We start from the raw sequence: 16,435 nt of genomic DNA on the forward strand, positions 1-16,435 counted from the left end.
TTTAGGGCCCTTTTTCAGTTGATTAGAAAACCCTGGCTTTGAACACTACACCCTCTCCCAGCTTATGGGAAGCTGTAGTGCCAGCCCCAGCACGGCGGCTAACGACAAGCTTGGTTAACTAGAGTGTGAAATCCGTTCTCGCACTGCTGTGACTGAGTAACACGGCATCTGTTTGCAGATCTAGTACCTCTGCGTCCCTCTCCAAATAATTACACGTAGATAGAGAGAATCAGCACGTATGTTTGCCTTAAATTTACCCCCCTACCGGCTCCATTATAATTGAACCAGCGCCGAGTAGTCCCATCCAGTAACAAAACAAGATTCACCGTTTGAATACACAGTGTGGTTAGAATTGCTTGTCTGAGTGCTAGAGGCATCACTACAGACCCGGGTTCGATCACAGGCTGTATCACAACCGGCCCTGATCGGGGGTCACATAGGGCGGCGCACAATTGGCCGAGCGTTGTCCGGGTTAGGGGAGGGTTTGGCAGGAAAGGGCTTCACTTGGCTTATCGCGCTATAGCGACTCCTTGTGGCGGGCCGGGTACCTGCAGGCTGACCCTGGTCGTCAGTTGAACGTTGTTTCTGCCGACACATTGGTGTGGCTGGCTTCTGGGTTAAGCGGGCGGGTGTTAAGAAGTGTGGTTTGGCGGGTCATGTTTTGGAGGACGCATGACTCGACTTTCACCTCCCGAGTCCGTTGGGGAGTTGCAGTGATGAGGCAAGAGGGTCAAATACAAACAGAAAAAAAACAAGAACGAAAAACAATTTGCTTGTCTGGCTTTGATGTGCTAGCAGCCTGGTTAATGTATGTTGATCTACTGAGTTTCAGTGTTCAGTGAGAAGCGAGGTTTAGGCTGTTTTGTTCTTCAAAGGGCCTGTATTTTACCCCACTCAGCAATGACACACACACACACACAGACAAATGAAAGAGTTTTAAAGTGTTGCTAGGTTACCTGCCTCACAAATTGCCCCCCTCCTCCCCACCCCCTCTACCATTCTCTGAATCTATCCAACACTGGAGATTCAGGGCAAATCATTCTCAGGCACATCAAACTGTGTGTGTGTGTGTGGTGGTGAGAAAGTGGTGAAGGGAGGGCGTAGGTTGTCATTTATTTACCAGGGTTGAAAGCTGTCTAATAGACTTTCATAATGTCTATTTGATATTCCTGAGGTGGGGAAAGAAACCGACCTAGGCATAACTTAATTTTACATTCCAATGGTTGAAATTCTCAGCTCTGTCATACCTCTCACTCTCCACTTTGTGTCTATGTGCAGCCCATAAAGTAGTTCCGTTATATTCTTTGTTGTCACACCCCATTCCTCCACGACTCCAATGAACTAGCTTTTGTCGGAAAACATAGAAATGGGTTGTCGCCCACGGCAACTATTAACACAAAAGCTGTCTCCGAGCTTTTAGAGACCAAGTTTGAGGTCTTTAGTTTTATTGAAACAAGCTTTACCTTTACGCTGTATGTTGCTTGGTAACAAGAACGTGTACTTATACTCCGTGTGTGTGTGTGTGTGTGTCCCTCACTGTGTCTCTCTCTTTCTCCATTTCTCCTTGCTTCTTTCAGTCTTCTTTTGGTTTTTGATGGGTGTGGAGGGGTTATGTAGATGTGATGAAGCAATTAGTGTAGAAATTAACCAGAGGCAATATGTGCTGTTTTAATGTGCTGTTGCTGATGCTATTGACATTATGTTGGCCCATGAAGTGGTTTGAATTTAAATTCTATCCCTCCTTCCCTTTCTTTCTGATTGGTCATAGACTGGACACCACCCTAATAGACTTCACAGATATGAAGTGCCAGCGTGGTGACCTTAGTTTCATCTTTAATGGCGACGCCATCCCCTCTGAGTCCTTTGCGGTGCTGGACAATGAACAGAAGGTGTACCAGCGGATACACCACGAGGTGAGACACATGCACACACAAACACACTTGCGCATACACCCACGCTCGCAGATGCACAAATACGTGCGCGCGCGCACGCAAACATACCGTTGTGCATTTCTGCTTGCAGAAGTCGAGCTAGTGACGCTCGATGTCTCCTATTTTGCCTTTCAAAATGATCCCCGGTGTCTGTGAAGAGTGTGTGTGTGCCAGAGGGCTGTGTTCCCTGTGTTGCAGGAGTCAGAGATGGAGACTGAGGAAGAGGTGGACATCCTAATGAGCAGCGATGTTTACTCTGCCACTCTCTCCACCAAGTCCATCACCTTCTCCAGAGCCCAGACCGGCTGGCTGTTCCGAGAGGACAAAACGGTTGGATTTTATACGTCTCTTTTGTCGAATACTACCTCTACGTCTCTAAATGTGACCTTTGCTGATCTACAGTACGGCCTTGTTATTCCATGCAGTACAGGACGCCCATGTCCTTCTCACATTGACCGCGTCGTATCTCTCCACCACAAAGTTCAGGGGCAACAGAGTAACCAAAACATAGTGGTTGTGTTTGATAAGCCTCCTGGGAGAGCCACAGGTGTTCACCCGAGGGGAGAGTTCATGTGTGTGTGGGGGGGGTATTGCTGTCTGTCTCGGTCCTTTGAGGTGTATTGAAGGGAAATTGGTGACTCAGAAGTTTTATTTTCTTGTCCTTTGTGGCTCCAGGAGCGCGTGGGAAATTTCCTGGCGGATTTCTACTCGGTGAACGGGCTGGTGCTGGAGTCACGGAAGCGTCGGGAGCACCTGAGCGAGGAGGACATCCTAAGAAACAAGGCCATCATGGAGAGCCTGAGCAAAGGAGGGAACCTCATTGAGCAGAACTATGAGGTGAGCTCTGCTGTTGAGGTCCTCTGGCTGCAGAGGACGGGAATATGGCCACAATGTAAACATGCACCCAACTCTTAACCATATTTTCATATCCAGAACGTTCTGCTGGGGCCTACTGGTATGATGTCACCTGTTGCGGTTGTGAGCTGGCTGCTATGTGTTAAGTGAAGATACTGTTTGCTTGTACCTGCAGCCTAAGTGCGAGTCCAGTCCGGAAACTCTCCTCTCCTGCTAGACCCTCGGGGTACGCCCTCTGACCTCAATGCTTGCCACTCTCCTATCACCATCCTATGGGATCTCCTCTCACCTCCAGTCACTCCTACCAAAACATGTCAATGCTACATGGACCACGAGAGCGCCATATTTGTCCCCTTAGCATCGGGCTCTTTTGATGTGAAACACGTCTGCATGGTTTATTTGGAAACACTTCAATTGGACTCCACACCCTTCTTGGGTTTCTTTGTAGTTTTATATGGACATACCGTCTGTCGGAATGAAAACCGCCCTACTGATCCTCGTCTGTGGCATTCCTACCCCTTTCCTCCACCTTTGCGCATATATACCAGGCACAACACCCCCCTCTAGTGATGGAAGCTCACAGCTGAACTTTACACACAGTATACTGTGCTTTCCCTCTCTTTCGGCCTCGAGCTCGTTCGAGAGTTTGCTTTGGGAGCCCCTGTCTATGCACTGTGCATAAAGCTGCCACACAGGGAAGTCACTGCCTCACAATGCTCTTTAACGGCTCTGTTGTTTTCGTTAGTCCTGTCCTGTCAGGAACTGGGTTTTGTGTTGTCGATGTGTCCTATGGTATTTACTTCTTGTGGTATTGTTGTCCTTGTACTGTGACGGTAAATGCTTTTAAGCATTTTTCATCTGTTGCCCAAAGTAGATTTTTTACTGTGCATTTAACCGGTATTAAAACCTGTGAGCATATAGGTCAAGGTCAGGTCAGCACAGTATTGAACGGGACAAACTGCTTACACCGTCCGCTGTGCATCCCATCCATCCATGTTTGTACAAGTGCTTCCCTGCTCGGTGTAAACTGTTTCGCAGAAGTAGGTTGAGGGGAAAAATAACATTCCAAGTTCGTCCCAGCACTGACGTCCCCCTCTGTTTACTCCCGGCGGCGGTGGCATAGCAGAGCGGGCCAGCGCGGCGCCTGGGGACACAGATAGCAGGGGGTTTAAAGCAGGGCTCTGTACTATTGATTGGGTGGATGAAGGCTAAAACCCCTGGTGCCACGGAGCGACGGGTGGCACTGGCCGACAGACGGACTGGCATACCAGGAGATCACTGGCTGGAGGCTGTGTGTACTCTGCCCCCCCCCCCCCCCCCCCGTCACAACAACAGAGGCGGCGGCAAATGCATCAAAACACTGTGATCCACCACCGCTCAGGGTCACATAGGGATAATAACATTGTCCAGTTTGATGTAAAGGGAACGTTTGAATGATGAGGCACTGACGGTATCATCGGTGCCAGTTCCGTCCTTCTTCTCTTGAAGTAGGCCGTAGGTACTGTTAGAGTTTGAGTAAATTCGAATCTGGTATCAGGATAAATATAACAATGAGTCACCGATTTTATACTATGTATTTTTTTATTAGATCAGTAATAAATGGCAAATGCAACTTTCGTATATACGGGCTCACTGTAATGCCACGCAGGGCAGAACAGAGAACTGACGAGATGTATGTAAACAGTGTTCTTTATACTGTGATAGACAGTTCCAACCCGTCTGTTGGCCTATCACAGTAGAGGCTGGACGTGGTTTAAACTTGCTCAGCCTATTGCAGGCGCTCAGGCGGGTCCCCGCCTCTTGGCGCTTCTTGGAGTTTTCCCTCCGTCGATGTATAGATTCTTACTGTTCTGGTATCGCAGCCTAGTTAGAACAGTTGCTCAGTTCCTGCTATTGTGTTGTTCAGTATTTTTCCATCTCAGTTCAACTTCGTGATGACCACCCCTCCCTATGCCTGCTTAACCACAACTTTGTAAGATACAGCAAGTCACACCATGTGCTCAATATTATTACATACAAACACAAGGACAAAGCATCTGCTGGGTTGTTATCTACAGTTTTGTAACATGCAGGTCACACCATGTTACTCAGTTCTTGTCACACACAAACAGGCAAGTAGCAAGCAGTTGTTTACTCTCATGAGTATGCTCAAGTGCACAAATGCAGATACTTCACACAGCCAACATTAGATAATATTTAATCATATATATATGGTACTGGCTGTAATGTAAAACACAGGATCCCACAGTACATTATAGTGGATGCTTCTTAATCCACATTTCAGAAAACACAGCCATTCATAGTGACGGGTCAGTTAGAGAGAGTTCAGTATTGGTGTGGGTGTGCTTGTGTTTTTGTGCATACGTGCGTATTTGTGAACGTGCGTCGGTTGGTATTCTCAATTTTGCCAAGTCTTCAGTATTGGCAGTAGCCTACTGTTGAGTAGCCAGTTGTCCTGGCCAATGTGAGGGAGTAAGCCTGTGTGGTGGGTCAGTCGCTAGCAACGCGTAAAATCCACTTGTCACTTAATAAATCTGGCTGGATTGATTGCTTTCATTTGACTCCTGTGACTCGTTCATACTCTTGCTTGAAGCAATGAGTGACGTTTTTTAAGGGCAGTGGCCATGCTGACAGCGTTTTCCAACCCACCGTTCAATTCAACGTTACAGAACGTAAAAACTTACAGAATGCAGCCCTGGTGAGTGCAGGTAGGGTAGACAGAACAGGTGAGTACAGGTAGGGTAGACAGAACAGGTGAGTGCAGGTAGGGTAGACAGAACAGGTGAGTACAGGTAGGGTAGACAGAACAGGTGAGTGCAGGTAGGGTAGACAGCCCTGGTGAGTACAGGTAGGGTAGACAGAGCAGGTATGTGCAGGTAGGGTAGACAGAGCAGGGGAGTGCAGGTAGGGTAGACAGAACAGGTGAGTGCAGGTAGGGTAGACAGAGCAGGGGAGTGCAGGTAGGGTAGACAGAACAGGTGAGTGCAGGTAGGGTAGCCAGAGCTGGTGAGTGCAGGTAGGGTAGACAGAACAGGTGAGTGCAGTCAGGTTAGACAGAACAGGTGAGTGCAGGCAGGGTAGACAGCCCTGGTGAGTACAGGTAGGGTAGACAGAGCAGGTGAGTGCAGGTAGGGTAGACAGAACAGGTGAGTGCAGGTAGGGTAGACAGCTGGTGAGTACAGGTAGGGTAGACAGAGCAGGTGAGTGCAGGTAGGGTAGACCAAACAGGTGAGTGCAGGTAGGGTAGACAGCTGGTGAGTACAGGTAGGGTAGACAGAGCAGGTGAGTGCAGGTAGGGTAGACAGAACAGGTGAGTGCAGGTAGAGTAGACAGCTGGTGAGTACAGGTAGGGTAGACAGAGCAGGTGAGTACAGGTAGGGTAGACAGCCCTGGTGAGTACAGGTAGGGTATACAACCCTGGTGAGTGCAGGTAGGGTATACAGCCCTGGTGAGTGCAGGTAGGGTAGACAGCCCTGGTGAGTACAGGTAGGGTATACAACCCTGGTGAGTGCAGGTAGGGTAGACAGCCCTGGTGAGTGCAGGTAGGGTAGACTACCCTGGTGAGTGCATGTAGGGTCGACAGAGCAGGTTAGTGCAGGTAAGGTAGACAGCCCTGGTGAGTGCAGGTAGGGTCGACAGAGCAGGTTAGTGCAGGTAGGGTAGACAGAGAAAGTATTTGGTGGTTGCAGCTCTGTTCCTCCCCTTTATGTTAATGTATGCATATATACAAACACACCTGGTATGATTATGCAAATGAGGGACATGTCATTTTCTTTCTTTTAACAGAGAATAAAAATGATTTGCTGATACAGTAAGAAAATGTATATATGAGTGTATTCTAAGAGAAAAAAATATGAATGTTTCAATAGATCCCACCAAAGTCCCTGAATTCCATTTGTTATTTGTCCGTGCCAGTAAAATGTTTTATGTGCTATAACTCAGTCAATATCTGATGGATTATACAAATTCAAAACGTTTGGAGGATCTTTGTCCATTGTCTGACTGTTGCGTTTATTAAAACCTTTTAACAATTTCGGTGGCCGTTGCTACTTTGATGTCCAGAGAGATGATAACCTAAGGTCAAGGTGTTGGTAACGAGGTGTCGTGAATTAACGACTGAGTCTGTGCTATATTGAAATGACCCCTTTTCATTCATGCAGTTTGTGTGCAGCTGTAAAATCATCAAGTTGGTTTTAACACGGGCACTGTGTTGTTTATGGTGTCAATCGCGCTCTCAGCATTACTGATGTATTTGGGCCCTCTTGTGACCCAAACGCGGTTGTGCATCCTACATTTCATTCACCTCAGGTGGATATACAGTCGTCGTGGCCAAAAGTTTTGAGAATTACACAAATATAAATTTTCACAAAGTCTGCTGCCTAAGTTTGTATGATGGCAATTTGCCAGAATGTTATGAAGCATGATCAGATTAATTGCAAAGTCCCTCTTTGCCACAAAAGGACCAGCTGACATCATGTCAGTGATTCTCTCGTTAACACAGGTGTGAGTGTTGACAAGGACAAGGCTGGAGATCACTCTGTCATGCTGATTGAGTTTGAATAACAGACTGGAAGCTTCAAAAGGAGGGTGGTGCTTGGAATCATTGTTCTTCCTCTGTCAACCATGGTTACCTGCAAGGAAACACTGGCCGTCATCATTGCTTTGCAAAAAAAGGGCTTCACAGGCAACTTCTCCCAACCATCCAGGAACAGTTTGGGGACAAACAATGTCTTTTCCAGCATGATGGAGAACCTTTCCATAAGGCAAAAGTGATAACTAAGTGGCTTGGGGAACAAAACATCAATATTTTGGGTCTATGGCCAGGAAACTCCCCAGGCCTTAATCCCATTGAGAACTTGTGGTCAATCCTCAAGAGGCGGGTGGACAAACAAAACCCCACAAATTCTGGCAAACTCCAAGCATTGATTATGCAAGAATGGGCTGCCATCAGTCAGGATTTGGCCCAGAAGTAAATTGACAGCAGTCCAGGGCGGATTGCAGAGGTCTTGAAAAAGAAGGGTCAACACTGCAAATATTGACTCTTTGCATCAACTTCATGTAATTGTCAATAAAAGCCTTTGACACTTATGAAATGCTTGTAATTATACTTCAGTATTCCATAGTAACATCTGACAAAAATATCTAAAGACACTGAAGCAGAAAACTTTGTGGAAATTAATATTTGTGTCATTCTCAAAACTTTTGGCCACAACTGTAGGCAAAATCTTACAAACAACTCAGCAAAAAAATAAAGCCACTTTGAGAAGCTCATTAAAAATAATCTATATTGAAGTGATTAGCTTGGGATTTTTATGCTTTTAGTGTGCTGTTTGTTATATCTGAATGTGTTTTTGTTTTTCTTGTGACTTTGTTTATGAGATTTGTGTACTCTGTGCTCAGTTCGATGTCGGACTTTGCTCGGTGTAGAACTCTATTGCCAGGTGTCTGTTCTTGCCACTCATATGTATGTCCACTCTCTTTTTAGCCTGTGAGGCGACAGTCATTAACTGCCCCTTCACCCAACAATATCTCCTGGGAGGAATACATTAACGCAGAAAACGGAAAGTAAGTGTGACCCATCACCTTCTCACAAGTACACTTCTTACACGCTTCCTTTCACGAGTGCCCTCTTCCTCATTGTTAGTCTCAAATGTCTACATACGGGGTTAAATCGAATCAAATCCAATGTTATTTGCCACACGCTTCGTAAACAACAGGTGTAGACAAACAGTGAAATGCACACGTTAAGGTCCAACAGTGCAGAGTTACAAATGTGATATAGTGACACAGGGAATAAATACACAGTGAATAACAATAAAGAGTCAAAACAACATGGGTATAGACAGGGGGGGGGGGGGAAGCCAGTATGAGGGTTAGCGCTCAGGCTAGAATGAACCGCGGCTGGTGTGTGGGAGAGAAAATATATGTAGTGTTCGGAAAAAGTACTCAACGCACTCAAAACCACGAAGAGGAAAACCCCAAGGGGGCCCGAGATGCAGAAATAATATCATTAATTGAATCCACGCTCGAAAGAAGTGCAAGGTGCTATATAAAAACAAGGAACTTATGCCTTCATCTGTGCCGTACAAACAAATGAAGAAGACACCTACTTAAGAAGCGGACATAGTTAATTAGAGACTGGCGAATCGGGAGTCAATGCATGTGAACAAGGAAGATATATTATGAGGTAATTGAGGTACCTATGTACATATAGGTAGGGGTGACTAGTGACTAGGTAACAGAATAGATAAGACAGTAGCAGCAGCAGCGTATGTGGTGACTGTGAAAGAGTGTGTGTGTGTGTGTGGCGTCAGTATGCATGTGTGCTCGTGTTATGTGTGTGTGGGCGTATACAGTGTGTGTGTGTGTATGTGTGAGTTGGGTTGTCAGTGTAAGTAGCACTGCTTGCCGTGCGGTAGCAGGAAGAACAGTCTATGGCTTGGGTGGCTGGAGTCTGTGAAAATGTTTTGGGCCTTCCTCTGACACAGCCTGGTATAGAGGTCCTGGATGGCAGGGAGCTCGGCCCCAGTGATGTATTGGGTCGTACTCACCACCCTCTGTGGCGCCTTGCGATCAGGTGCCTTGTAGTTGCCGTACCAAGCTGTGAAAAGTTTTGAGAATCTGAGGCCTATGCCAAATCTTTTCAGCCTCCTGAGGGGGAAGTGGCACTGTCATCCCCTCTTCACAACTGTGTGGGTGTGCGTAGATCATGTTAATTCCTTAGTGATGTGGACACCGAGGAACTTGAAGCTCTCAACCCACTCCACTACAGCCAGCCCTATCGATGTAGATGGGGGCGTGCTCACCCCTCCGTTTCCTGTAGTCCACGAACAGCTCCTTTATCTGGCTGACGTTCAGGGAAGGTTGTTGTCCTGGCACCACACTGCCAGGTCTCTGACCTCTTCCCTATAGACTACTTCATCGTAGTCGGTGATCAGTCCTACCACCGTCGTGTTGTCAGCAAACTTTTTTACATTTACATTTAAGTCATTTAGCAGACGCTCTTATCCAGAGCGACTTACAAATTGGTGCATTCACCTTATGACATCCAGTGGAACAGCCACTTTACAATAGTGCATCTAAATATTTTAAGGGGGGTGAGAAGGATTACTTTATCCTATCCTAGGTATTCCTTAAAGAGGTGGGGTTTCAGGTGTCTCCGGAAGGTGGTGATTGACTCCGCTGTCCTGGCGTCGTGAGGGAGTTTGTTCCACCATTGGGGAGCCAGAGCAGCGAACAGTTTTGACTGGGCTGAGCGGGAACTGTACTTCCTCAGTGGTAGGGAGGCGAGCAGGCCAGAGGTGGATGAACGCAGTGCCCTTGTTTGGGTGTAGGGCCTGATCAGAGCCTGGAGGTACTGAGGTGCCGTTCCCCTCACAGCTCCGTAGGCAAGCACCATGGTCTTGTAGCAGATGCGAGCTTCAACTGGAAGCCAGTGGAGAGAGCGGAGGAGCGGGGTGACGTGAGAGAACTTGGGAAGGTTGAACACTAACTTGATGATGGTGTTGGAGTCGTGTGTGGCCATGCAGTCATGGGTGAACAGGGAATACAGTAAGGGATTAAGCACACAATGCTGATGGTCAGCATTGCAGATGTTTTGTTGCTAAAGTCACCGCCTAGGGCCAGCCCGTCAGGAAGTCCAGGATCCAGTTGCAGAGGTGTTCAGTCCTAGGGTCCTGAGCTTGGTGATGAGCTTGGAGGGGAATATGGTGTTGAATAATGAGCTGTCGTCAATTAACAGCATTCATACAATACGTCATATGTGGTTCTTTTGGAGTGGTATGCGAACTGGAGTAGGTCTGGGATGATGGTGTTGATGTGAGCCACGATCAGACTTTCAAAGCATTTCATGGCTATACTGTAGATGTGAGTGCTACTGCCGTTCTTGGGCACGGTGACTATGGTGGTTGAAGCAAGTTGGTATTACAGACCGGTTCAGGGATAGGTTGAAAATGTCGGTGAAGAAACTTGCAAGCTGTCAGGGCATGCTGTGAGTATGCATCCTGGTATTCCGTCTGGCCCTGTGGCCTTGCAAATGTTAATAACCTGTTTAAAGGTCTTACATCGGCTACGGAGAGTGAGATCACATAGTTGTCTGGTTGCTCTCATGCATGGTTCAGTGTTGCTTGCCATGAAGCGAGCATAGAGGTCATTTAGCTCGTCTGGTAGGCTTGCATTTCTGGGAAGCTCGCGGCTGCGTTTCCCTATGTAATCTGTGATAGTTTGCAAGCCTTGATACATCTGTCAAGCGTCAGCATAGTAAAATTTGATCTTAGTCCTCTATTGATGCTTTGGCTGTTTGATGGCTCGTCAGAGGTCGTGGCGGGTTTTTTATAAGCATCCCTTAAATTAGTATCCTGCTACTTGAAAGTGGCAGCTATAGCCTTTAGTTCATTGGGTTGTTGCCTGTAATCCATGGATTCTGGTTGGGGTATGTACGTACGGCCACTGTGGGGAGGACATCGTCAATATACTTAACAATGAAGACGGTGGTAAACTCCTCCATAATATCCTATGAATCCCAGAACATATTCCAGTCTGTGCTGGAACGAAACTGTCCTGTATCTTAGCATCCGCTTCATCTGACAACTATTAAGCATGTCACAGTCCACATGAAAAAAGACTATGGTTTACTGTAGAATACTACAGTACTTACTATAGAATTATGTAGTAAACTGTATCGTACTGTAGATTACTATAGTAAATACTATAGTATTATCCACAAAATAACTGTAGTAAATGCTACAATAATGTCCGTAAAAACTCTACAGTCCACAAAAAAATACATTTACAAAAAACTGTCGTAAATACTACAGTATTTAATTTGCATATACCTTGCCCATTCCCCTCCTCCGTATAGTGACAAACCTACATGCCAGGTATAGATCATATATTGTATTCCCTACAGGTTATGTTCAGACCCCAGACCTCACTTCCTTCCTGCCTTCTTACCTACCTACCTACCTACCGGTTATGGAAAATATGCTCTTTTACACTGAACTAAAATATAAACACAACATGCAACAGTTTGAAAAGAAAATCTGTCAATTTAAATAAATGCATTGTGCCCTAATCTATGTGTTTCACATGACTGGGAATACAGATATGCATCTGTTGGTCACAGATAAACTCAGCAAAAAAAGAAACATCCTCTCACTGCCCCCCCCCCCCCCAGAAATGTCCGGGAACTTGCAGGTGCCCTGGTGGAAGAGTGGGGTAACATCTCACAGCAAGAACTGGCAAATGGTGCAGTCCATGAGGAAGAGATGCACTGCAATACTTAATGCAGCTGGTGGCCACACCAGATACTGACTGTTCCTTTTGATTTTGACCCCCCCCCCCTTTGTTCAGGGACACATTATTCCATTTCTGTTAGTCTCATGTCTGTGGAACTTGTTCAGTTTATGTCTCAGTTGTTGAATCTTGTTATGTTCATACAAATATTTGTTCATGCAAACACATGTTAAGTTTGCTGAAAAGAATCGCAGTTGACAGAGAGAGGACATTTCTTTTTTTGCTGAGTTTAGTCAAAGTCTGATTTTCCAAAGGCAGGGCGGTCTTAGTGCCAGCATTGGTTTGTGGTGGTAACTAGACAGCTACGAAAAATTTAGATAAATTAGTATGGTCTTCAGCTTATCATGAGGTATTCTAACTTGAGACTTCCTTAACATTGGAGATTGCGCACCGACTGTTGTTCACAAAGAGACACACCTCTCCTCCCCCTGTTCAGCTAAGACTCTGAGAAACATAGGATATTACAGTTTTTCAGGTACCGTTGAGAGGATACGGAGCTCTTCCAGTTTGTTCTCGAGTGACTGCATGTTCGTCAATACAACGGAGGGCAATGGTGGTCTATTTGCTCGCCAATGTACTCTCGTCAGGTTGCCGCCTCGCCTGTCTCTCTTTCGCTGCCGCTTCTGCTTTCGAGTCCCGGGGATTAGTTCCTGGTCCGGAGGAAGCAGAATGTCCAGAGGTGCCATCTCGTTTAAGTTGGAATGTTCATCCATTCTGATGCCCTGAAGCTGTTTTCGGTCATAGGAAATGATGCTGGAAACATGTACAAAAAAGTTATGATCAGCGTAAAAAAAACACACAAAATAGGTCAGGAGCCCGTAAGACAGCTGCTATCCACTGCAGTGCCATCTTGCCAGGGGGATTGATGGACAGACTAATAGATCACTTATGTACAGTTGTGACAGGGTGGATAGTGCCATTTAAGGCTATTCCCTCTTACCTCATCAATTAAAGCTGTGGAGAGCTGTTCTACTTCCTGTTTTTTTATTTTCAAAATTGTGTGATCTGCCATATTCTCCCTATCATCCACTATCTATTCACTCTCTCCCATCAGTTATTTACTTTCAGGATCACAGTTAGTCAGACCTTGCTCTACCTTGCTCTACCTTGCTCTACTTTGCTCTACCTTGCTCTACCTTGCTCTATCTTGCTCTACCTTGCTCTACCTTGCTCTACTTTGCTCTACCTTGCTCTACTTTGCTCTACCCTGCTCTACTTTGCTCTACCTTGCTCTACCTTGCTCTACTTTGCTCTACCTTGCTCTACTTTGCTCTACCTTGCTCTACTTTGCTCTACCTTGCTCTACTTTGCTCTACCTTGCTCTACCTTGCTCTACTTTGCTCTACCTTGCTCTACTTTGCTCTACCTTGCTCTACCTTGCTCTACTTTGCTCTACCTTGCTCTACCTTGCTCTACTTTGCTCTACCTTGCTCTACTTTGCTCTACCTTGCTCTACCTTGCTCTACCGTGCTCTACCTTGCTCTACTTTGCTCTACCTTGCTCTACTTTGCTCTACCTTGCTCTACCTTGCTCTACTTTGCTCTACCTTGCTCTACTTTGCTCTACTTTGCTCTACCTTGCTCTACTTTGCTCTACCTTGCTTTATCTTGCTCTACTTTGCTCTACCTTGCTCTACCTTGCTCTACTTTGCTCTACATTGCTCTACTTTGCTCTACCTTGCTCTACCTTGCTCTACTTTGCTCTACCTTGCTCTACCTTGCTCTACTTTGCTCTACCTTGCTCTACTTTGCTCTACCTTGCTCTACTTTGCTCTACCTTGCTCTACTTTGCTCTACCTTGCTTTATCTTGCTCTACTTTGCTCTACCTTGCTCTACCTTGCTCTACTTTGCTCTACATTGCTCTACTTTGCTCTACCTTGCTCTACCTTGCTCTACCTTGCTCTACTTTGCTCTACCTTGCTCTACTTTGCTCTACCTTGCTCTACCTTGCTCTACTTTGCTCTACCTTGCTCTCCTCCCCAGGGGGGATTCTTTCTTTCCTTTCTTTTCTGTCAAAAAAGTAATTTCACCTCATTTTGTGACTGGGCATTCTCCCTCTTCCCCTCCTTCAGAGCGCCTCATCTAGGAAGAGACCTGGTATGCAAAGAGAGCAAGAAGAACTTCAAAGCGACCGTAGCCATGAGTCAAGACTTCCCTCTGAGCATTGAATCGTAAGCATCCTCTTCTATTACGCCCAGATGAACATGGAAGTCTAGACTGACACAAGTAGTTGCCAGGCGGGATACATTTTAATAATGTATTTTCTTTCTTCTTCATAATGTATTGAAATCTGAGATGACGTTTGTGTGAATGAATGGGCTTAAGAGCACGTTGCATTTATTTATTTGCACCAAAGAAAACACACGATAGACAACAATACAGATCAAAAAAACAAATTAATACTAAAAGAAAACGGTGTGCGGTGTGGTTGGAAGCCCAAGGGCTGACATGAAAACCACACCACAACGGAAACAATATACAAGACATAAGTACAGAAATAAAAAAGGTTTGTTAAAACAAACAACACCTGCTAATTATAAATGTATCAATGAATTGATCAGTAATCACACCAACAACAAAAATGTTAACCCTCACTTTTGTGGTGTGCAGAGGCCTCATTTTCTCGCGATTATCCCCATCGCTAATTGAATGTGCTAGTGACTGTAACCTGCTGTACTCTCTGGCATGAAGTGATGCATCCAATCCATTCTTCATTGAGTAAGAACGAAAGACTGTTCTTTTTTGTTGTTTATTTTCAGGTTATTAAACGTCCTGGAGGTGATAGCACCCTTCAAGCACTTTAATAAACTCAGAGAGTTTGTTCAAATGAAACTCCCTCCTGGTTTCCCTGTCAAACTGGGTAAGTACTATGTATAGTATACTGCTTAGTGGGAAACATATTCTAAAATATAAGAGATCCAGTTGGACGCCTGCAGACTGGCTGACCAGCTATATTCCCTGATGTTATAACACGTTTACATTTGTCGTCTCTCCACAAAGATATCCCCGTCTTTCCAACCATTACGGCCACGGTGACATTTCAAGAGTTGCGCTACGACGAGTTTGAGGAGTCCATCTTCACCCTCCCCAATGAGTACAACGAGGACCCCAGCCGCTTCCCTGACCTTTAACCCCATTGGCTGGACACCAGAAAGGGGTCACCTATGAAAGGGCATTGATGTTTCATCAAGTTGTCATAGGAGAAGAAGACAAGAAAAGGAAATTGTATGTGTAATGTTTTAAATGGACGTGAAAAGATGTAGCTACTATCCAGCGTTTTGTTTGGAGTAGCTGCACTGAACGTTGGGCACTGGTTAGATGCACTACAGCCAGTCAGTACTGGGCTGACTTGGCCTTGGCAGCAGAGCGGAGGACCTACTGCGCCAGTCGATTACTCAACTCTGTGGTACTCCACCTGAAAGCAATGATAGACATGCTAAGAAATTTAATTGTACCCGAGCGAAGTTGTCTTACCCTATTTGACTGGCAGCAAAGTGTGGCATTATAAGTATTACATATAAGAATTGTTTTCATATTCTACCATTTAAAAAAAAAACTATGTAACAAACTGTACAATTCAGTTAATGGAAATGAACCAGGAGTGAAAGTTGTCTGTAGATGATTAGGTACGATTTAAGTACAACGTAAAGGGCTCGATTACGTTCCAAGTCACGGAGGTTCAGCGCCACTGCGCGATAGAAGTGTAAAGTTAACGTGCCCGCGTTAACAGAGACTGTGTTCACGGTAAACACTGCATATGTCGGCTCAATCGAAAAAATGACCTTTACATTTCAATCACGCTATAGAGTTCAACTTCAGCGGTATGGATTGAATCGAGCCCTAAATGCAATTTTTAAAGCTAGCAAAAACCAGGCCTTTTCCTTTGCGCAAGGTGCTTTTATGTTTGTTTTATTTTGTGTGTTTTTTTTCTCACTTTCTTTGTGTTAATATGGGTGTAGATGTCTTCTATGACAAGAAGGTTTTCTGAAGTTTGATGCCAAGCCTAATTGATGTGAGTTCACCCAAAGAGGTAATTGGTTTGTATCGTGGTGGCAATGGATATTTTTGTACATATAATATTGTGCTGGTAAAAGTCTCCAATTCTCCTTTGTTTTTTGTCTTCATTGTCACACTTATGTCAACTCTTTGTTGGCTTCTCCCCTGCATGTATGAGCCAAGTGTACAAAGCACTGTGGGGTCTTACATCCTTGGGTTTTACAAGGACTGGGTTATTCAGCAGAGTTTCCATCTTCAGAAGAACAGTTTCAGTTGAGTCCTGATTGCTTCTGAACATTGCAAAATGTTGCCCCCGTTTATACCTGGTTCCAACATCCATCCTTGTCCTGATTTTGTTC

The 16,435-nt window shown here is 45.5% G+C and overlaps 1 protein-coding gene across 1 annotated transcript in view; it reads left to right on the top strand.

Annotated features, from left to right (window-relative positions):
- The window catches only part of LOC123997162 (ankyrin repeat domain-containing protein 13C-like), an 87,913-nt gene extending 71,727 nt beyond the window's left edge, over positions 1 to 16,186 (top strand). Inside the window, exons 7-13 of the mRNA XM_046301276.1 lie at positions 1,769 to 1,913; positions 2,130 to 2,261; positions 2,607 to 2,768; positions 8,272 to 8,351; positions 14,153 to 14,251; positions 14,840 to 14,940; positions 15,081 to 16,186. Coding sequence (XP_046157232.1) covers positions 1,769 to 1,913; positions 2,130 to 2,261; positions 2,607 to 2,768; positions 8,272 to 8,351; positions 14,153 to 14,251; positions 14,840 to 14,940; positions 15,081 to 15,211 — 850 coding nt within the window. The 3' untranslated portion in view covers positions 15,212 to 16,186. The remainder of the gene's footprint in view (positions 1 to 1,768; positions 1,914 to 2,129; positions 2,262 to 2,606; positions 2,769 to 8,271; positions 8,352 to 14,152; positions 14,252 to 14,839; positions 14,941 to 15,080) is intronic.
- The last annotated feature ends 249 nt before the right edge of the window (positions 16,187 to 16,435 follow it).

The sequence above is a fragment of the Oncorhynchus gorbuscha genome, linkage group LG15, assembly GCF_021184085.1.
Source record: "Oncorhynchus gorbuscha isolate QuinsamMale2020 ecotype Even-year linkage group LG15, OgorEven_v1.0, whole genome shotgun sequence".
Classification (NCBI taxonomy): domain Eukaryota; kingdom Metazoa; phylum Chordata; class Actinopteri; order Salmoniformes; family Salmonidae; genus Oncorhynchus; species Oncorhynchus gorbuscha.